Genomic DNA, 23,451 nt, shown 5'->3' with positions numbered 1-23,451 from the left:
AAATAACTGTGGCAAAATTGCTTACTTCTGTATATTAATAGTCTTTTCTTTATCTTCTGCGTTATTTGGTACCAAAATGTTTTTATTGTTGTAACTTAGTATTATACTGTAGTCGTCGGCTTCAACATTAATCTCTCCATCATCGTTCGACAGCCTGAATAATTGACATGCCTCGCATTTAAATGTAATCGACAAGCTCTGGAATACTTCCATTTGCGGTAACTGGTAGGACATGCGGCAGTTGGATATATTCATCGCGACGTTGATCTAAAATAATTAACAAATCATGTGTTCTTATAAAGAGAATATTTTATTTATTACCGCATCAGCTGCTTGTTTAGCGTAATATATTTTGTTCCTCAATTCTTCAATTTTCTTTTGAATGGCTTGCAAGTTCTTGTTATTGTTGTTAATATTTAAATTCTTTCTGGCGTCAAAATTAGGGGAACTTATATCCAGGCTTTCCAGTTGCTCTCTTGTATCTATTAGTTTTGTTTTCAGCTTTTCGATTTCTAGTAAAATACATTAAATAAAAAATAGTTCATGTTGGGATTTGTCAATTTAGGTACCTCTTTCCGAATTAGATATTTTGTCAGGATTATACATTTCGGTTCGTCAGACTGGTTAATATTTAATTTGGAAAGTGTAATTTAAATTTCATTTAGTCAAATATAGTTCAGAAAGCGTCAGCTACATTTCAAATTGACTAATTTGTGTACGAATTTAGTATATTCTGTAAAATGTGCTATGTGCTATTATAGAGAAAGTTTTTCCAGGTAAAAATAGAAAAACCGAAAAAAATACAACTGTTTAACATTTTATTTTTGGTTTAAGAATTTTTTATAGCTTCTATCTAGTTCTTTTTTTTTTCGTTAAAGTTAATATTCTTTTGAAAATAATATTTCAAGACCTTGGGATTGAATACGTTCTGTATATGAGTAAGATCCTATTAGATCGCCAGTCTAGCCGTCAGCTTTTTGGGAAGCATTTTGTTTTGCTTTATTTCCTGTATAAAACTTGTATTAAGTTGTTACAAAAAAGTATTGTTGGATTTTCCACTAAACACATTCCAAATTTACCAATTTTGTTTAATTGACTCCGTGAGCGAATAACAAGCAGTATATTTTTATAACACCATCCACAGGCCTATTTGGGCGCCAACTTTGGTCCTTCGAGCCGATTGTTGTCAAAAGTATCTTAGGAAAAGATTAAATGACCTATGTTCCCTTATGGATTTATTATACAGGGTGTCCCGTTCATATTACAAAAAAAAACTTATGTGCAAGTTCCCCATGGGAAAATAATAGGGGTAGTTTATACAAAGTTTTTTCTTAGACGCCCTGTTTACGAGATACAGTGTGTTGAAGTTGTTACTTTCCAAATGGTTTTACTTAATTATTATCTTTAAATCGGCTAAAGATAAAAATGTCAAAATTTGTACAAGAGTAAACATCAACTGTGCGTTAAACGGTTTCTTTCTGAAAAGCAGTGTCGCCCATACAGGAAATTGGAAGGGTACGATCGAAAAAAATGTTAAAAGTCAAAATTTATTACATTTCTAAACGGTTCTGTAAACTCTAAAGCATACTAAAAAAAGGTATACTTGTCGAAATTCGGTAGCAGGTACCATTTTCGAGAAAAATGAAGTTGCATAGAAGGAAATGGGGGACAATTTCAGTATCTACTGTAGTATTTCGAGTTTGCACATTTATTTAACTGTGCAGCTGTTTTGTTCTGTATGTCTCCGAATCTGTTTCCTAATATTTTTCTATTTTTATCACTTTTTTTAAGCATTCATATCCATCAACAATTCAGTCCATTCAACAATTGTTTATTTTAGTAATGGTAGTGTAGTAGTTTACGAAATCTAATAATAGATAATTAATTACCATAAACTATTTATTTTGATTTACATAAATTATATGTCCAAGTCAAATTAGGTTCTTGCTTTAACACAGACGATAATGAGACGCCAGAAGTTAATAACTGCCTGAAATCATTCAAAATAAAAATAATATTTATTGAATAACAATTGGCAATAATAACAAAAATTCATTTTACCATCACCAGATTAAATATGGTGTTTTTAAGAAATAATTTTCCATATTTATTAGAATTTGCTCATTTAAAAATGTCTGGATGATGATGAGGCTTCAGCATTAGCCGGAAAAAATGGTCTAACAATAAATCACCGCAGTCTATTTAGGATTAAAATGATATGAAAATTTAATATGTACTAACCCGTTTTTCTCGAAAATTGTCACGTTTTTGGATGCATGTTGTGTATTTATGAAAGTTATTTCCATAACACTCTGTATAATTGAGTAAAAAAATTATGAATTCTGGAATTTAATGAACTTAATTCGATTTACTGAAATAAAAACAATATGCCTGTAACGACTCTATCTGAAATTAAACTTATTGACTGTTTCTGAATGAACCTGGAAAATGTGTAGAACTCTTGTTACTCAGATAGGCCTACCTTCTTTAGTTGTTAAGTTCTGATACAAATTGTGCTTTTTAAAAAATCTGGTTTGGCTCGAAATTAGCATGTCCTGGACATTTTTCTCAATTTGTCTCATCTCATCAGAAATTGCTGTACTGTTTTCGATAGCTGCTTCTAATTTCGATACTCTGTCTGCCTGTGACGTCACGTCTAATTCCATTTTGTGGAGGAGTTGATTTAAATCGTTATTTGTTTTGCCACTTTTAAGGATACTGTATTTAAATTGATCTAAATTGTTTTTTATTGCAGTCACACCTAAAACACACATATTCAACAAGTTGTAATAATATCGAAAACTTTTATTGCTGCCTTACTCTTTGATATATCTTTTAAATTGTTGATTCTTTGTTTAAGCCTGTCAGAGTACGCGTGAGCTAAGTTTGTTTTATCTATGATATTGTCCGCATCTGTAGGGTTGGTAAGTTTAGTAAGTTTCTTTAATATTTCCCGAGATATTTCTACGTTTTCCTTCGCCTCTTGTATTCCACTTACTAGTGTCTCATATGCTCCACTGGCATCTATTTTCTTCCACACGTCTTTAGTGAAATTAAAGATGCTGAAACATCAGCATAATTTAGTACATCTTAATTTTAACAGCTGCAGTTTTTTGTGATGTTTTAGTTTTAATTTTTGTGTTTTACTACATTTGAAAAACATAGAGGGAGGGTTAATGAAAATGGAGCAACTTTAATGAGATTTTTTTTGGAAGAATTCAAAAACGAAAGATTTATTGGGATCAGGATTTTCTGATTTATTTTAAATGAATAGTTGGAATTGTAAACTATTTTAATTCTCTACGTACCACTGTTTTGTTCATTGCAATTGTATCAATTATTTTGGAAGATATAGGACGTAAAAATTGTAGCTACGGTTCACTAGAATTTTGAAATAAATGAAGCAAATTTCTTATTTAAAATTATTTGGTAGTTAACGATGATCATCAACGAAGAGGACCAATCGAATGACGTGTATATTCTCGAAACTCAAAAATGCTTCAGTAAGTGTAATAACGATTTGAGGATTGAGGTTAGATACCATCAGTTCTGTATATTTATATAGTTAACTGAAGGATTTTAAGCAAGAACTATCCCTTAATACTCTGCTCATATTTTAAACTAAGTGTTAATTTTAGAAACAAATGATTTGCATTAGATAGCCAATTACAAGATGTTTTTCATTTCTTATCTCACTACAAGTTTAAAGTGGTTAAAGTTGGATATGTTGAATTTAAGTAGTTTTTAGTATTTTCTGCAAAACAAAGACGACTCCTTTTTTAAGAAAACTTTTTTTTAGGAAGTATTGAAGTTTTTTCATTTTCGTCTGTGTAAATACTTACTTCTTGTAAGAATCTATTGTATATTCCAATTTTTGAACGTGATCCATTGCTGTTAAGAAGAGCTCCTCGATTTGAGGGTTTTCTTCCATTTGTCGCTTTGTCATACCTTCTAATTGTGTGTACTCTGTAAAGTTTGATAAATTTTTCAAATTTCCATATACTACTTCTAATGTGGGAAGTAAATGATTTGTGGCATTTATGTCATCAATTATATTTCCCATATTAACTTCAAGATCTTGACTGTTGCTCTTTAATTTTTCTATTTTCTCTTTTAGTTTGACTGTCCTTTTAACATTTTGAAAATTCATTTCTTCTGCTATGTTACACATGTTTTCAACCGAAACGGTGATATTTACAAAGTCATGAAATGTATCTTTTAAATGTTTTAGTTGTGGCTTTGGTATATCTGGCGGCGGTTTAAAAATATTTATTACTTTTTGTGTCATATTCGAACAAAAGCCAAACACTTCTCTATCTTCTTCACTGTTAAGCCTTTTCGATGTTGTTTCGACATGCTTTAAAATTTCTTTCGCCCTTTTTAAAGCATCCTTAACACTAACTTCTTTTGTTCCAAAACTTTTGAGGTCTTCAATTGTCTTCATTAATTCTTTATTAGACCTTTTAATTTCTCCTACTAAGACATAGGATGAATTATACACGTTTTCAATATTAATAATGTTTTTCCTGACTATTTTATTCCCTTTTTTCATTTTCCTTTGTATTTTATCTATATTTTTCTCACACTGATCAATTTTTGAATGCTTTAATATACCCTCTGATCGATTCTTTTTCTCATAAAATTTCTCCGATAACTTGTGGTGTTTGTCCATCGTGGTGGTCAATATTTTCCAGGGCGGATTAACTCCGTCTTTGATTAAGTTGAAGGTATCTTCAACGTCTAAAACCAAACTGTCGATTTCGGAAAAGAGTAACATGGTACATTCATCGCATGCTGAAAGGGAAAATAATAAATACATAATTCATGATCGAGTACTTATGCAAAAACTTACGAGTGCATATTCCATTTTTGATATACTCCCTCTGTTTAACACATTCGTTGCACTTTTCTCCTTTAAATCCTTCCTTGCACTGACAAACCCCAAATTCATCGCAGATTCCTGCCTTCAGTGCCCCAAACAAATTACAAGCACATGGCTCACATATCACGGAATCAGAAGAACGACCTTTGTCAAAGTAGCCTTCATCGCATTTTTCACAAAACTGTCCTTTGTAACCTTTAACATAAATCTTTAAGATATAATTTTTATAAATTGTAGCAAGTTACCTTTTTTGCAATTACAAATAAAACTATTTTCGATTGGTGAGCAGCTTTCCGCGTTGTTTTGGCTTGCACTGGGACAGAGGCACGCTGAGCAATTTCCTTCGGTGTCCTTATAGTAACCCACATCGCACAACTCGCAGTGTTTGCCAGTTGTATTATGAGTACAGTTCTTCAAGAGTAAATACCTGTTATATGCAATTAAATAATTTTTTAGTGTTACTTACCTTGCAACCGCCCGTGTTTGGATCACACTGATGTGACCTACCATTACACTGACAAGGTTTCGCCTTTCCAATAACTACATCGATCCAGTTATTCTTGGAATCGCTTGAAAAATATCTGAAATACCCTTCATTAGGATCTTGACAGGACAAACCACTATATTCCTTAGGACACTCACATTTTTCGATTGAATGACTTGGTGGGTAGGAAGGTATACTTGGTTTTGCTCTGTCTAGCAGTATTTCTCTTATTCTGAAATAGGGTATTGACAATTCGTTGGTTGACTGGTTATTTGTTTCTAATTTACCTATCGTTAGCTTCAACTAGTATAGAAGTGACATTCTGTAAAATTACCATGAAACAAGTTCTCGACAAATTGGCGTGGCAACTGTGTGGGAACTTTGAATTCCTAGAAGCTATGTTCCAATTGTTCTCTACTAGGTGAAGTTCGTTGCTAGCTGTTGACTTCAACCGGACACCATTTCCTTCTAACGTTACTCTAAAGAATCCTCCTTTAACATCCACAGCTAAGTATCCCCCGTAAGAAGTTGTTAAGTCGCCGTTGAATTTTCTTGGTAACATCCAGTAGTCAACATCAATAACCTACAATGATCAATGAGGTGTAAGAGATAGAAATGATTAACTTTTACTTAGTACGTGCCTCAGTTTCGTTATTTGTTTTCTGCGCTCGGATTTTATCCCAATTCAGATGAGCTTCTTCACATTCACTACTTTTTTCAAAACAAAAACATGGTATACAACCTGTGGGGTTTTCTCTTGTTAATCCAAATGTTTTAGGTTTGCACTGATCGCACTTCTGTCCTTGAACGTTTTCCTGCAAATTAGCATTTTTAAAGTTCATTCAAAATAAGTAAGTTAACAATGAATTCGTACTTTGCACTCACAGCTTCCATTGTCACTGCAATTGCAGACGCCGTCTTGACAATGCTCTTCAATCGTACCGAAACGGTTGCAGTTACATTCTTGGCATTCCGGGTATCCATAATAGCCAAAGCTACACTTGTTGCATTTTTCACCTTCGTATCCTATCTTGCAGGTGCACCTACCTTGAATTTCGTCACATTGTAAATTTGAACTTCCACTTTCGGAACAGTTGCAATCCTGAGGAGAAAATATTTAAAGAGTTTGTCTTATTTTATTTTGATTTTGAAGAATGATGATAATATTTACCTTGCAACCGATACCAGGTTCATATCCCCAAGCGTGTTTTACGCAATGTTGGCAGTGTTCCCCTTCTGTTAATGGAGGACAAATACACTTTCCATTTTCAGGATCACATATGTGTCCTGTTTTGTTACAAGGGTCACATTCTGCAATTGTATAAAGGCATAAATATATATAGGAATCAAAATTGCGAAGATGATTTCAGAAAACTACATAGGATTCATTACGACAATGTGTTTATCTTAAAATAATAGGATTGTAAATTTAAAAAAATGTTCTAAAAGTGACACCAACTAGGGTAATTTTGGATTTTATTGCAGAGATAATGGCAGGTATACGCACGCAATATAACCGCTCACAATAAAAAAAAAAACAAATTCCTCTAACTTTACATTGTTTCATTGTTTATGTATCTTTCCATTTTTAAATGGATTGTTATGAAGGAATGTAGCGTGAATAGATATCGTGTTGAAGGGGATCAGGGAAATATTTTTTAAAAGTTTGCAATAAGCAAGGAGTGTAGTTTTTCATTACTAGATATTTGGATATATTATTTTTTATGATATAATTGTTGACTAGCATGTCTAAGTCTTGCTATACCTAGACATTTGGTATAAATAAGGACACATTTTAAAATTGTTAAGAGTTAATTTAATTCTTTTTTCTACGTTCATGCAAAAAAACAAAACTTTATTGAACTATATTTAGTGAGCAAACGGACTCTTTATTGCAGTAGTGCACTCATCTGTCATTCTACTACAATGTTCTCGATATCGTATTTTTCTGGACGTACCCTAACATACGCGCTCACGACTATTGTTATGATTTGGATAATGCAACTTTAGTTCTAGAAACGTCAGACAAAAATTAATTCTGACAATTACACAATTTAAAGTTTTAAAATGATTGATATTATTGGAAAAATAGATGATAGTGATGAAGAAGAATTTGCTGAGACCCCACGCCATTAAACTTATTACCTAATAAATCTAGAAAACAATATGAAATAAGTTACAATCCTTTTAAAGAGTGGTGCTTCTATAAAAAAATTGTAAATTTTACAGCAAATCTGCTTCTTGCCTATTTTAAAAAAATATCGAATGATATTAAACCGTCATCACTTGGGTCTAAATACTCAATGGTGAGAGCTTGCCTTTATTTAAAAGAAAATATTGATATTAAAACTTACAAGAAACTAATGGCATTTATGAAGCAGAACTCTGTTGGATTTCGGCCAAAAAAGTCAAAAGTATTTAACAGGGAACACGTTTTTAAATTTCTAAAAGAAGCTCCGGACTCCCAGTATTTGATTTGAAAAAAGTAAGTAGGTAATTTTTTAGCTTTTGTAAAATACTGCTGGCTGTAGGTCGCTGTAATATTTGGCATCGCAAGGGTATGTCGTAGAGATGAGCTTCAAAAATAGAGTTTCGAAGACATAGAAGAAGTAGGCTCAATATTAACTGTAAAAGTGCCACGGTAAAAACTGAAAAAGAACGAAGTTTTGTTATTAGAAGTGAGGTGGAAGAAGGATTAAATTTGAACAATATATATACATGATGTTAATTAAGTATATACAATAAATTCAACATACGAGTGATTAAGACAAAAATTTCATATAAACATTGGTCGCCAGATGCTTCGTTTTCAAGATACAGGGTGTTAAATTTTTGTAAAAAATAGCTATTTCGTAAATATCTTAAATACCCTTTACCCAATTTTGTTGTAATTTGACAGTGTTATTTGTAGTGTTAAGAGGTTAACTTAACTCTTAACTTGATTAGATTTATTAAGTCCAATGGCGTCCCATATTTTTCTTTTAAATTACGCTTTTTATTTTCCTACACTTAGTGGCCTGATGGCCTCGCTGAACAATTTCACGTCGCGTGCAATAAACACTTACTTTTTGCACTTGTTGCATTAATAACTATTAAAGATACATGAACGTAAAAGCTGACAATAAAAAGAATGAAAAAATTTGAATTACTGTAGAATAGTAAATATTGAGATTAATATTGGTGTCGAGTAATTTTTCAAGACATAGGACAGTTCAATTTAGTTTTGAAAATAATGGTTTTTTATTTTATGATTAAATTTTTCGCTTTTATGATTAAATATTTATTTATTTTTTCAAAATTTTAATGAACGTGTAGCTTATTAACTTACCATTGCAACCTGTTTCAATTGTACCATAGTGCCGTGGCATACATATGTCACAGTTGTCACCAGTAACACCCTTTTTGCAGTGGCATCTACCACTTTCTTTATCGCAAAATGTATTTGGCGTAACTCCATAATGATTACAAGTGCATTCGACGCAATCTTTATTTTTGTTTTTCCAGTAACCATCCTGAAATTATTGTTAGTAAATATTAGCAGATCTAAGTTTCGCACATACGTTATTATACAGGGTGTGCCAGGTTTTAACGTCGGATCAAGACACAAGAGTAATAAATTTCCATTATTTTATATTTTCCAAACTAACGATAATATTCATATTAAATGTTGCATAAATCATATCTGGTTGTTTAGTATGCGGTAATATCAAGCCTATCAACAAATTGCGATGGTAGTGGATTTGGGTACTCACTTTAATTCATTCAATAAATAAAGTAGTAAAGTCCCAGCAAAAATGTTCCACATTTTATTATTAACTTTTCAATTTTGAATGAAAAACGTCTCTTGAAGGTTTTTTATATCTGCAAAAGTTTCAGGGCATATTCTGTATTTTAATTTTACGAATACAAACCACTTTTGACTGAAAATGTCAAACGAATTTATTTTTTGAATATATTTTTTGAGAATCGCGTTGGTTGGGAAAATACAAAATACTAATGGTAGATTAAAAAAATAATAATAATAAATCACGCAATGTCTCGAAAAGAGATTTTTTTTGGGAAAATGTTCACATGAAAAATCATATTTACGTAATTTCAAAACCATTACCACATACACTAGAGTCTGATGTTAAATTTGATTTACCTTCAGTGGCGCGTGGTTCGCGACAATTAAAGTGGACATATTTTTATAATGAAACATCGTACTCTCACCGTATCTTCGGGGATGATTTCTACCGCCGCATAGAGATATTTAGTGATAAAAATATTTCGATTGAAATTTGCGAAATAAGAAAATAAAATAGAGGTGGACAACTCTGACATATCGAAGAGGATTGCAGCAAAACTCCTCTGTTTGTACCTATCAATTGATTACGAATTTTGCAAATATACCTGCTGCATTTTGGGATCTCAAGGTCGGCCACCCCTATTTTATTTTTCTATGTCCTAATTTTCATTTGAAATGTATTTATCATCAAAGAATATGGGCCCTAAAAAACATCATCCCCATTATTGCGCGCCATCACTGCTCACCTTGATATTTATTTATTGCTAGTAAACACTTTCTTAAAATGTTTAAAATATTAAAAATATAATTTTCCTGGTTATTTTTATAGTAATACTTTTGATTATTTTTATAGTAATACCTTTTCAGAAGCATATCGTGGATGGAGGAGAAAATATACTACCTAACGGTAATGAATAGACTTGCAAAAGACAAAAAAAGCTAAAAAACATTATTTTTAACATATTACACTCATCTAATTAATGCGGCAGCAATTTAGAGTTTTGAATTAGATCTTCCGAGATTAGTTAGTGGTTTTGTTTGATGTGGACATTTGCAAGTTAATCGAATTCGAGAGCTTAATATGCTTACCTTGCACATATCGCATGTTCTTCCGGAATAATTAGATCTGCAGACACAGGCACCGGTACTGTTGCACGTTTGAAATTTAGATCCATCTTCATTACAGTTGCAAGCTAAAAGAAATGCGTGATTCAACACATTCATAAATAGCCTAGAAGAGTAGTGAACACCAAATAATTTGGATTTGAATTTTTAATATTATATTTTTTCATGTTGCAGTGGTAGATAATGATTTTTAAAACATAAGCCGTTAAATTGTTCAATCTCGATGTACATGTACCTCGATATACACATTATTGGAAGTAGGCATTTGTATTTGTAACTAACATCAACTACTTTTTTTAAAATATTTTATTAGGAATTAAATTTTGTTTTTCATGAAATTTTTTAATTGTTATTTTGTGTTTATTGCTTGCCAATATTATTGACAATACCAGTATTTTATATTTAAATAATCTATTACTGAAATTTTAAATCATTGTAACATAATAAAAATAAAGTATAACGGCATAATTATAATGTTTTGTTATCTATAAACTTTTGTTTGTCCACACAATGGCTACGACACACCTGAGACACTATATACCTACAATACAATGTAGTTAATTCCTTGCAGTATAGCCTACATGGGATGCAATATAAAATGGATTTAAGCGAAACGTTACAGTTTTAGCTTTACTTTATAATTACTAAATTGGTTGCAGTTGGCTTCACCGCCCGAAAGTAATTAGCATAAGTAAGGGGAGAGATTAATTCGTGGTTGTACAGGTATTTTACCACTATGTAATGAATCTAATATTGCTGTATAAAGTTGTTTACCGGTTTATAATTTTCTTAATTAATTGTTCATTAAATAAAAAAAATGTGCAAGGATTTTAATATCATTTCTTGTATGGCATTTTATCAATTTAAAACAAGGAATAATTTTTTAATTTCTATGTATTTTGAAACAGTGTTGTCCAAAATGAAATTCTTTTTCAATTGGTTAAGTTGTAAGGATTACTTATAGTTCAAGCTTTTTGAAATATTTTCGTTGATTTTCAATAATTCTTCATACAAATTACTATCAAAGTAGCCAATAATGTAAAGAACAATATAAAAATATTAATTCAGTTATTCTGTAATGTTTATTTCACAAAAATATATAATTTTTTTTCAGGCTTTTAATTTATGATAAGACGTGGATAAAAGTACTTTAGCGTTTTTTAATGAGGCTCCGTTTATATATTATTGCTGTATTGAGCATATGACCTAACTGCTCTCTTTTAGTTAATTAACTTTAAAGAGTTTAAATATTAAACCTTTTTAAACATATACTTATGCAGTATGTATTAACAATGTATTCAAAAACAACAATAATTCTTCTTTGTGTATAGATATTGAACAATTAGGCACTGAATTTAAACCCTGTATAAAATAAATAGCATTAAAGTTATGTTATAAGTTACAAATTTATTTTTGTATATTTTGATATACTTATTTTCAAATACATAAATATTATTCACTTCACTTTAAATCTGATATGTTCGATTCTTCCCTACATCTTTTTGATAGGGAAGTTTTATTTCAATAAAGTGATAAACTTTTAGGAGGAATAGTCAAAAAATAAGATTTATTGATTCACTGGAAATCTTCCTTATTTCAGTGTAGAACTGTTGCGTTCCAGTTGCACAGAAGACACCTCTACTTCGGATAAGGGTAGTACCCATCAGGGTGTACAAAATTTTGTCATGGGGAAGGGGATTGGAACTTTAGGGTAGTTGATGCACTAGTACAAATTAAAAACCCCTCAATATAAATTTAGCGACAAAAAATGACAAGAGTTAGAACTATTTAATAACTATGTGGATAGTTAAATAGTAAACTATTTAACGTACAGGGTATCCCAAATTACAAAAAAATTGACATTTTGCTGAAACTTTTCTTAAAATGAAATCTGAAAAAAAACTGGAAATGCATCTCTGTGTATTCTCTGTGAATTGTAACTCATTTATTTATAAAGATAATTCAATAATACTCTGATAACCAGGTTTACTAAAAAGTCCACACCAGATGTAGGCTCAGAAGGGATAACTGTAGTATGCCATTCGATGTGATTTAGTTTAATCTCTGGAGAAGAACACTACGGTCTTTCAGGCTGAGGTATTCGCTATCTCTAACTGTGCACAAGAAAATCTTAGAACTTGAGATCATAGCAATGAAATAATGAAAGGGTTATGTTGGCCAGACAAAGTTCAAGCACATGATTTATGGGAATAGAAGCAGCACTCAGGCAACCACAGTGCTATTTAACAAGATCCATTGATAATTGGATCAACGGAAGAAATGTCGAGCGGATCTGGTTCGCGGCAGATTCAGTTTCTTATAATGGACCTAAGACTGACATATCTCTCTTTCTTTACAATCGTAATCTCTTCTTCCACTGCTTTCTTTATGTTGTAAAATTTGCAATCTATATTTTCAAATCGGAAGTCTACATTTTCCAACCCGTTGCCTATTTCTATCTTTATGTCATTTATCCTACTGGCTCCCCCTAGTAGCTCTTAATGCATCCTGCCTTGTCATTAATTCATCCTGTCCTGTCTTCATATCAGTCTTCACTGCCGTCATCATTTTCACATGTTGTTTCAGTGACTACTATTTTTGTTACTTCACATCTTGTACTCACTGACAGTGTTTTCCAGACTAAATAATCTTCAGTTTTTTTGAGGTTAAGTTGTTTCTTATCGTGAATTTTCAAAGTTGTAAACGCTGTATAAAAATTATATTAAATAAAGGAAGTTCGGTACAATATTATATTATAATTTAAGACTAGAACCACCCTAGCTATTTTTTAAATATTTATGATTTTCCTGTAATTTCCCTTTAAATCATTCTAATTAGTACAATGCATGTCAATTACCTTTAATCCTCTTATCCTATTGTAAGGGAAACTTACAGGAATTACTTGTTGTGGGGAGTTTCTAACTATCATCTTACATCACTGCTAACGATTATGATTAGGCTTAGTGCACGTGCAGAATCTAATAGAGCCGTTGCAGGGGTCGGTGGCTGACTCGCGACTGTTCAGTTATTTACGGAACCTTATAGTAGTTAGTGTCGAGTTGATACCTTTCTTTTTTACGTCTGCTGTAAATTGTATTCGCCGTGTGTATTTAAATAACTATTTATAACATAATTCACATTAACACCTATTAGATGGGAGTAAAATGCCAAAAGAGAAAAGAAATAGACGGGAACTATATCAAATGTGGTTTGACAGTGATCCGGAATGTTACAGGAACATACGTATTAAAGGAAATGACCTGTTTTGTACTGTGTGTGAACGCATTATAAATTCTTGTTACAAAACTAAAGTGACAAGACATTTGAAGACCATGCCTCGTCTAGCGCTGAAGACTGTATCTTTTCATGAACTTACAGAGGACTTTCTTTTAAGCAATATTCCATTAAACAAACTAGAGAACCCCAAGTTCCATAATTACGTAAATTGGAATCACATGGACTATCTTTAAATGAACAATTTGATATAATAAATGATGTAAAAAAAATATATACGATGCCAATAATATACGCCCAGTAGTATGATAAAAGAAAAAATGCAGGATACACCACTTTAGAAAACATATGCACAGTTTTATCTGGTACATATCAGGAGTTACCAGCAAATATATTAATATATAAGTAGTTCTTGCCTCAACAATTTCACATACTGTCCGTTGTCAACTGTAGACGTTAAACGGTCATTTTCCGTACCCAAGTTAATATTAGAGAGAAGAAGAAGAAAGAAATGCACGTAGTAATATGTTTTAACTCCTTCCAACATACCACGGAAGCCCTGTCTCAACACTAAGGTTTATCGGGTAAGTGGTATCATTGGTAATAGTACTATATTGCAACATATTTTCTGTAAACATATTAATATTTTCATTCGTGATCTGACTACGTTCCTGTTAAACTCCGCGGCGCACTAAGCCTAATTATGATACTCACGTTCACATCCTAGCTGGGAAAACCCATAATAAAAATTCTGGCAGGCATCGCAATGAAATCCCTCAACTCCCGATCGGCATTCGCACATTCCCGAATGGGTGTCGCAAATATCCGACTTGGATCCAATTGGGTCGCAGCTACACGCCGTACACAGCGCCGTGACGTTCCCGTAGCCAACCTAACATTTAAATTCAGTTAACCGAAGGAATATTTGTAAATATAACATGGGATACCTCACATCGGGAACACGTCCGTCCAGTAAATCGTTCCTTGCACCGGCACTGACCGGTAACGTTGTCGCACTGTTTTGTAGTCGAACCGATGGGGTCGCATTCGCATGCCTTGCAGTTCGCTAAGATCGGATCGCCGTAGTGTTCGGGTTTGCATCTTTCACACTTCCAACCTAAAATATATATGAAGAGGTCATAAGTGAGTAGGAACAACGTAGGAACAAAAAAAAACAAGGCTTCCACACTTCAAATTTGTGGTAGTTGGTTATGATTTATACAGGTTGGTCCTCAATTGTCTCCAGATATTTTCATAGCGGATAGCATACCAGGTGTCTCTCTAAATTGTTAGTGAATCTAAACAAGTAATAAGTATAAGAAGCAATGTCAAAAATACGAATAATTGATAATAATGGACTCTGGATTTTCTAACAATTTATTTTCCTCCTAGTATATGACATTGCGCAGGACCGGCCCTTGTTTATTGATTTTATGTTTTTAAATCTCTTCGCAATTTTACGCCTGTGAAGTCGTTACCCCCACACGAATTAACTGATGTTGATGCATGTTATGGAACATCTCATCAGGTGTGTGTCCTTGAAATTTCTCTTTCTTTAGTTCAATACTGAATACCAGCAACAATATACATATTAAATAATACACACTGACAATATGAAAGTGTAAAACGTTTTTCTCATCAAGAATAAAGTAACAACAAATCAGACCACATATATTGCTGTACAAATTGGAAGTGTATAATTTTAAGGGCATGGTTTTCCTCTTAAATAGGTAAGGAGTGTACCATCACATGATTTTAAGCAACACATTCATGTGGGTCTCCCAAGTATACTTTTTGTCTTATCATTTCATTTGGTGGGAACATAATCATTTATTATCGTTGCATACAGATAAATCACGCCGAACGGTGTTTATAAACACAAACGTATAATTTTTGAACAGATCATCTACATATAATTTTCCTCAGCCTTGATACAAATTCAATTCAATACGATTTCGTAATTATTTTGCCATACTTTTGCATTCTGTTTTGTTCATATGATTTTACAAAGAATTCCCGTACATATTCTCTTCCAAAAAAATTGAGAAGCTTTCAGGATTTCTCTACAGTCACATCAAATTCATCTTCTTTAAATATATGCTTTTTAATCACCCTTTTATCTCTAATTATTCATATGTATTGCTTCGGAAGCCAGTAATGGAACATGGGGATCAAAGGGAATAATATTAACCACAAGAATTAATATATGAATGTCAGAGATGCTTAGGGAATAATTTTGCATACCTACCTTTTGTTGATTTTGCATACCGGTTGTTATTCGTCAAAATATATCAATTATGAAGTTACTTTTTGGACAAATGTCTACAGTGTTTAGATAACACTACATAAATTTATTGAAGTCTGGTAATTTTTCGTTAAAACATGTTGGGGTATGTCGATCTTATTAGTTGTGTATTTTTTTATAATGTATTTTTTTTATAATGATTTGACATAAACATATAAGACCAATCAAATACTCTGTAAATTAGTGGGAAGGTTCTTTAAGAGATATTTAAAAAAATGTACAGGTGCAAAAATTGTATAAAGACGAATATTTTCCTATACATGATACGCTTAGTCCCATATAATTAATCATACACAGAACAATGAATTTATTTATAAAATATGTCGTTCCCAGCGCACATTACGGAAAATAGATTTAAATAAAATTTCTTAAAGTGTATGTTCTGATTTTTTACGCATTTCCATATTATTGTGAAATGGAGTATGCAGCACATTTGTTTTATGGAATATTCAGGCGGTCTAATTCACTTACATGCACCAACGAAGGAATTTTACTGTATCTTGTGGCGACCTAGAAATCGAGTATAGAGAGCAATGAGACTTCTTCAGATATTTTGAATGAATTATGAAAATGCAGCAAATAAGCAGACCAAGAAAGTACTTTTCTCCCAAAAACAAGAAACTAGAAATTACTGATATACTAAGTTCTCAAAATATTATGAAGTCAACCGGTTGTAACACAGACATAATGTAACATCTTTCCCTTTATCTCTAATATAGTTAATCTGTGATTGAATGCACGGTAGGTACAAATTTTGATTACAAACTGTTCGGTAGAACCAGTTTCTATACAGATACATGGTTGCTTAATTTCAAGATTTTGGACCAGAAGATGGGTGTAAGACTTTTCTGTATTTCTTTTTGTGCAGAAGATATGTATGTCTGCTCTCCCCACTTGCTACTTGTAATTTACGTACAGTATGCAATATTTACTTTTGAACACACAATCGCCATTTCTATTTCAGCTTTTATTATTCAATAGAAAAAAAACTACTTTTAGATAATTGAATTTACTGCATTACTACTGATACAGTAGTATACAATATTTGCGCTACCGGTAGTTATTCTTTATAGTGGAGTAGGGAAAGTTTATTTATCTGGATTCCAGGCTTCCATAATTCTGTTCACAGTCACCGACAACCAGATACGTGTTGAGTTTGTCTTATCGTTTGGAGCGTGTTGTTTGTGTTATGTATAAGCATTATATGCAGCGTGGTAAAAAAGTTCTGCATAAAATTCATATTTTCGTTAAACAATTTTTTTTTCGAAAAACGGTCAGACCCGTCGATTTTTATTTGATCCAGGGCACCTTGTTATGTGGAAAATTTTTTTTTTTCGATAATCCACTTACTGCAGCGATGACATAATTTTNGTGTTGTTTGTGATATGTATAAGCATTATATATATTTTTTATATTTATATTTTTTATTGTTCCTTCTTTATATTTTTTTTCCTTGCTTGGTGACTGCGTTTTATTCCTTTGAGCAGGAGAAATAAATAAATTACCCATACAAGAATATTTTCCGCCAGTCAGTCACGTGAGGGAGTACCTAAATTTTGCAGCGCTGGTAAGCGCAAACAGTTCGTGACAAAAAATGTAAAGACGAATTGTAGAAATTTTGTCTATTTTTTTATATTACTATATTTTTTGTAAATTCCACTGGAGAAATTCGTTTTTGCCACCATTTTTTGCTAAATAGCGATATTTATGAAAAAAAAAAAAATGCGGTTAGAATGTTGAAATTTAAAAAGAGCACCTCAAAATCTAGTAATTTTTTACTTAATTCCTTTTTTCGTTGTAGGTATCATTTCTGTACAAATATACTTTATCTATTTATTTAGAGCGATGTTTAAAGCTATAGATCACATCTCATTTTGATCCAGTTGGACTTAATGGCGTGAAGGGTAACAGAGCATGATTCATACTCGCAAATTACCTACCTTCAGTGTTTCCCTTACAACTTAGGCACTGTCCCGTTAATCTGTCGCACGGGCCACCACGGCAGTCACACGGTCGACAGCTATTTCCTATTTCTAACGGATTTCCATAATATCCATCGTCACATCTGAAATCATGAATATTAACAACTTGCATTCTACTTGATAAAACCCCACAACTGGGATTTCCTATAACTATACGGGCCGTATAATTTTCTCCATGTTAATTTCGAACCTTAATCTGTAAAATCTGTATTCTAAATATTTGAAATAAATCGGCAAGTTGGTATTAACATATTCTCTAAATATGTATGTTTCATTCTGGGATATTAATAACCAGCTCAAGTACGTAATTGTTTATTTATAGAGGGACAGGATGTTTCACGATGAATTTGGAGGAAGATTCCTGAAGTTAAAATATTGAAGCAAACTAATCAAACTATACATTAAAAAAAATTTACATTAAAAAAAACATATAATCCATTAATACTTCTCCAATTTGTATTTTATTAGATAGGTACTAGCCAACTCAAATAAAAATACTTTTTTTTCCAAAAAATCTTATGTAATGAAGTCAAACAGTGTTTATCGATAACAGCAACTTAAGTATGCAGAAGAGATGAAGTTTGACAAAAAAGTAACTGAAATTGGTAATTTTCTCAAAAAGTAATTATTTAATCTTCAATTTTTGTCACATCCCCTTCAAAGTAGCCGAACGCTTCCTTGCACTTAATTTCGTTTTTAACACAAAATATCAAACAGATTCTCTAATCCGACATTTCGCTACAAAAAATCGCCAGAAACATTGAGATAAGTCTTACTTACGCACTCGCTAAACACAAAGTAAGCGTGGCAATTTATAGTTACGTCACTGAGAGTGCTATCAATGCACAAAAGAAAAATCAACTTGATAAACAAGATATAATACGCACAATTTGAAAATTTCCGTTACTTTTTGATCAAACCTCGTATCTAGCCCCACAGACAAGATACCTAACTAATGATATTGTGACAAACAAGTACTCTAAGGGGCACACGTCATAAGTAGCATTAAATTACATCAGCAATATCTAGAAAATAGGTTGTAATCGATTCTTATTCAAAAATAAAGACAAAAATTATTATATGTCTAAATTTAATTGATACAAAAACACATTGACATTGTTAAATATATGTAATTATTCAAAGAAATATCTTGTATTTTTGTTATTCTAATATCACCTTTGACAAAGACTAACACGTAAAAACAGCCTATAGTAGCTGTTTTTTGTTTCCACATTTTACTTAGGATTGATTCACCAGGGAGTTTCCTTGCTAATGGAATTAATAAATATTAATTCAACAGAAACATAAAATTTTGAGACAAAAAATTACATTTTGAAACGGTAGTGCCAGAGGGATTGAATATGATTACATTAACATGAACTGTCTTTTTCCCTGTATTTTTACTTTATTAGAAGGATATTGAGCTAATCCAAATAAATTCAATAATTTGTTCAAAAAATTTTCAATTTTTAACAATACTTCAAGATATATTACGCCAGTTAAGATGAAAGTTTCAACTAATATGTGGAAATTTCTAAAATAGTATTAATTTTGTGCAATTTGGATAAAAAATTCCACCATAATGTGTCTTAATTTCACTGTATTTATCGAAGAAAAAAGATTTTTGAACGAAGAAAATCGATTTTCACTTTTTTCACCTATTCACCCTTTATTTCCACCCCTAAAATAGGGGATGATGACATTCGCAATAATTTTGCCTAAATCTGTATCAAATAAGCTTTAATTTAAAAAATGTATAACGATTCGATAATTCTACTTCGAGATATTTGATTTTGACATAAAAAAATGCCGTTTGACCCATAGTGCGACGCCAATGGCTAGTGGACCAATTGTGACAGCTCTATTTATGAGTTGAGATGAGGAGTTTTTATTGTTAATACAAATGGAATTAAATGAACTAAACAAATAAAATATTCAGTAGCATTACAATTCTAACATTATTAATGGCATTGTCTCCCTGTATCTCAGCCAGTGGTTGACATAATTATATACCAATACAGTTAATTTTTACCGTTATTTTGTTAAGTTGTCCGCCTAAGATTCATTTACTTATGTTAAATATTTTTAAATACCTATACTTGCAAGTTATCTTTGGCCTAATCATCATAATTTGGGTTCAACATTATCAATATAGCATCTGAGTTTTTCAGTTAAATGCACTCTGTAAGAAGAAAACTTTTACTTCCAAATTTCAATTTCGAAAATAAAGCACTACATTTTCTTTTTTCGACCATCTAAAGAGTGACCGCAAAGTTAGCCTATGTTCTCACCCTTGCCAGAGACCTTAAAAAAATCCTAAAATTATTCTGCATATGTCAAATTATTAGTAATGAAAAATCAAGATTAGGTAGCATATTTTTTAGTTTTTTGAAAAATGTCGAAAATCACCCCTAATTAGGGGTTGATATGATGACGCAAAACTGAAATGTATGAATAATATCAATAATAATAAAAGCAATTCTTATTGTATTTTTTTTATAAAATAAAATCTTACAAATAATAATAATATCTCTACTCCTCATTCTAACTACGAGAATTAGCCCAGAAGTCGGAGATTTGTGCGGGAGGGGAGGCGGCATATTATCATTAAGCAGGCCGCATTTGCGCCCAGGAACGACTTATGTTGGTACGCCCTAACCACAATTCAGTGCAGGAATGAGGGAAACCTGGAAAACCTCATTAATTAGGGGGGTGGTCAAATGCCAACCTGTGTCAATCCCTCACATTGACCCAAGCCAACATTCTTCCACTCTATACCATACCTGCACAGAGGTTGCCAATCTCCGTACAAGCATAGCTAATCTACGGTCTACCGGCCGCGGAATTCGAAACCCGGGCAGATAGCACACATCGATTAAAGTACTGACGCCTTAAACCGTGCGGTTATCGACCGCAAACAAGATTTTTCAAATATTTTTTTATTTTTTATGTTTAGGGGATGATTTCACCCCCTATGAGGGTTGATTTTTATAAAAATTTTTTGAAATAATTAGGTCAAGTCAGCTTAATCTTTCTGATTAGAAAAGTAAGATCTATTATAAAATATTCGACAGTTTTTTTATATCGCTATGATATTTTCGTATTTTCATTCGGGGGTAGTTCACCCCTTCGTTACAGGGGTGGTTTTCTTATAGATACTAGTGAGAAGTACACGATTTGAATTTCTAATCATTTAGAATATCCTAGTACTTTTTCGTAGATTTTTCAAGTAATTTTTGATTTTTTCCGTATTTAGGGGATGATTTAAGCCCCTTAGCGAATTTAAGGGTGGACTTACAACTATATCACGCCCTCATTAATCATGAAAATAAATTATTTCCTATTATTTGTAAGATTTTATTTTATAGAAAAAATACAATAAGAATTGCTTTTATTCTTATTGATATTATTCATATATTTCAGTTTTGCGTCATCATATCAACCCCTAATTAGGGGTGATTTTCGACATTTTTCGAAAAACTAAAAAATATGTTCGTCTTGATTTTTCATTATCAATAATTTGACATGGCATGCAGAATATTTTTAGGATTTTTTTAAGGTCTCTGGCAAGGGTGAGAAAATAGGCTTAAAATATGCTGTTTTTGCGGTCACTCTTTAAATTTTGCGTTTGGTCAATCAATCTTGAAGAGCCTTGCAAAAAGCTGAATCATAGGATTAAAAGTGGGCTCTACGCGAACGTAATGCAAATTTCGCAGTTTCAGTACACGGTGCGCAGGAAACACCGTTATAGTATATAATTAAAACGGTCTCCTACTTACATATCACAGTGATCGCCCGTATATCCCTTGGGACACTGCGTGCACACGTAATTGCCCTCATCCTCCACCCTTTCAGCGAAGTAATCGAGCTGGCAGCTGGGGCTGAAGTTATTTTCCGGGTTCGGCAGTGGACAGGCACATCTCTTACAGTCGGCGGGGGTCCCTCGCAGCGGGTTTCCGTAGTAGCCTGGAGCGCAGCGCTCGCATTTCTCACCTGGATATTAGACCGCGAGTCGGTGTTTATTTTGGGGTTTACGGAGAATAAGGAAGCGGACAGGACCCTCGGCCCGTCTTAAATTGAAAGGCATGTTCCTGAATTCATTGTCTGGGCTGGTTTACACTTGTCAGTTTGCGAAATTTAAGATGGAAACTTTAATTTTCTAGAATATATCGAGTTATTTTCATTTAAATACGAAATTTTGGGCATGTTATTTTTAAATAAAATAAGGATTTGGTATTATTTAATCTATTAAATTAGTCGTATGGATGTTCTGAAGTTATTTATTTGTGGCATATTGAGTTCTATAAACAACTCTTGACGCAAGAAGTATGTAAATTATATTTCAGTTAAGTTTCAGTTATTTTTATTTCAGAATTCATTTCAAAATTCGTTAAAAGTTATTAGGAAAAGTTCAGATTATTTTTGGTTTTGATATCAACACAGAGAAAATAGCTTGATTGTCTGTGATATCAAGCACTTCAATGAATTTTTTATTCCATTATTACAGCTTCATATAATAATATATAATATATTTTCGTAAAATCGCAAAAACAGCCTTCATACGAGTTCTTACTTTTTATCAAATTTTATTCTTTGTTATTAACTGCAGGATGAGATATGAATGTTAGTAAACTTTATAGTTTTTGAAATAAAGATTGGTTCATGTGAGAATATATTTTTATGAAATTCTGTTGTTCATATAAGAACGAACCAGGTATTGCAAACAAATTTTAGGGAATTTTACAATATTCACTGCTCATTGTTCGTTCTGTATGCATCTTAAATTACGTCAAAAGTTCCATTTTTACGTTTCAACTAATTTATTTATTATTTTTAGTTACATAATGTAATAGTACTAAACTCGATAGTTGTTGGAATAGTTATTAATTTATATGTTCAGGAATTGATGTGATATATTGGGTGTCCCGTTCATGTTTCAAAAAAACTTGTGTATAAATTCCTCGTGGAAAAATAATAAGGGTAGTTCATGTAAAGTTTTTTTCTTAGACGCCCCGTTTTCGAGATACAGTGTGTTGAAGTTGTTACTTTCCAAATGGTTTTCCTTAATTATTATTTTTAAATCGGCTAAAGGTAAAAATGTCAAAATTTGTACACGAGTAAACATCAACTGTGCGTTAAGAATAATGTGCAAACGGTTTCTTTCTGAAAAGCAGTGTCGCCGATACAGGTAATTGAAGAGGTACGTACAATCGAACAAAAAATATGTTAAAAGTCTTTTATTACATTTCTAAACGGTTCTGTAAACTCTAAAGCATAATACAAAAAAAAGGTATACTTCGAAATTCGGTAGCATGTACCATTTTCGAGAAAAATGAAACTGCATAGAAGGAAATGGAGGACAATTTCAGTATCTACTGAAGTATAGTATTTCGAGTTTGCACATTTTTTTAATTGTGGAGCTATCTTGTTCTGTATGTCTCCGAGTCTCTTTCCTAATATTTTTCAGCTTATTCAATGGTAAGGCCCTCTTTCAATTTAATATTTTGTTAATGTACTTGTGCCGCTTTATGTGAGCAAAAAAATGAATTTGAATAAATCTCGTGTTAGTGTCATAGGGATTGAAAAATTGTTCATTTTAAATTTGTGGCGTGTTACACAATGTTGCAAAGAAGTGTTCGCAAAAATGTGTAT

General features: G+C 32.1%; 1 protein-coding gene across 1 annotated transcript in view; it reads right to left on the bottom strand.

Annotated features, from left to right (window-relative positions):
* The window catches only part of LOC108906174 (laminin subunit alpha-1-like), a 249,566-nt gene that overhangs the window by 9,242 nt on the left and 216,873 nt on the right, over positions 1 to 23,451 (bottom strand). The window contains exons 11-25 of the mRNA XM_018709372.1: positions 21,579 to 21,792; positions 17,758 to 17,882; positions 14,460 to 14,629; positions 14,227 to 14,404; positions 6,538 to 6,677; positions 6,241 to 6,468; positions 6,008 to 6,181; positions 5,654 to 5,949; positions 5,349 to 5,598; positions 4,853 to 5,090; positions 3,843 to 4,794; positions 2,821 to 3,062; positions 2,483 to 2,761; positions 322 to 512; positions 26 to 267 (exon numbers count right to left, since the gene is read on the bottom strand). Coding sequence (XP_018564888.1) covers positions 26 to 267; positions 322 to 512; positions 2,483 to 2,761; positions 2,821 to 3,062; positions 3,843 to 4,794; positions 4,853 to 5,090; positions 5,349 to 5,598; positions 5,654 to 5,949; positions 6,008 to 6,181; positions 6,241 to 6,468; positions 6,538 to 6,677; positions 14,227 to 14,404; positions 14,460 to 14,629; positions 17,758 to 17,882; positions 21,579 to 21,792 — 3,919 coding nt within the window. The remainder of the gene's footprint in view (positions 1 to 25; positions 268 to 321; positions 513 to 2,482; positions 2,762 to 2,820; positions 3,063 to 3,842; positions 4,795 to 4,852; positions 5,091 to 5,348; positions 5,599 to 5,653; positions 5,950 to 6,007; positions 6,182 to 6,240; positions 6,469 to 6,537; positions 6,678 to 14,226; positions 14,405 to 14,459; positions 14,630 to 17,757; positions 17,883 to 21,578; positions 21,793 to 23,451) is intronic.

This window comes from Anoplophora glabripennis, unplaced genomic scaffold (genome assembly GCF_000390285.2).
Source record: "Anoplophora glabripennis isolate ALB-LARVAE unplaced genomic scaffold, Agla_2.0 scaffold126, whole genome shotgun sequence".
Taxonomy (NCBI): Eukaryota; Metazoa; Arthropoda; class Insecta; order Coleoptera; family Cerambycidae; genus Anoplophora; species Anoplophora glabripennis.
This window is presented reverse-complemented; position numbering and strand designations above follow the sequence as displayed.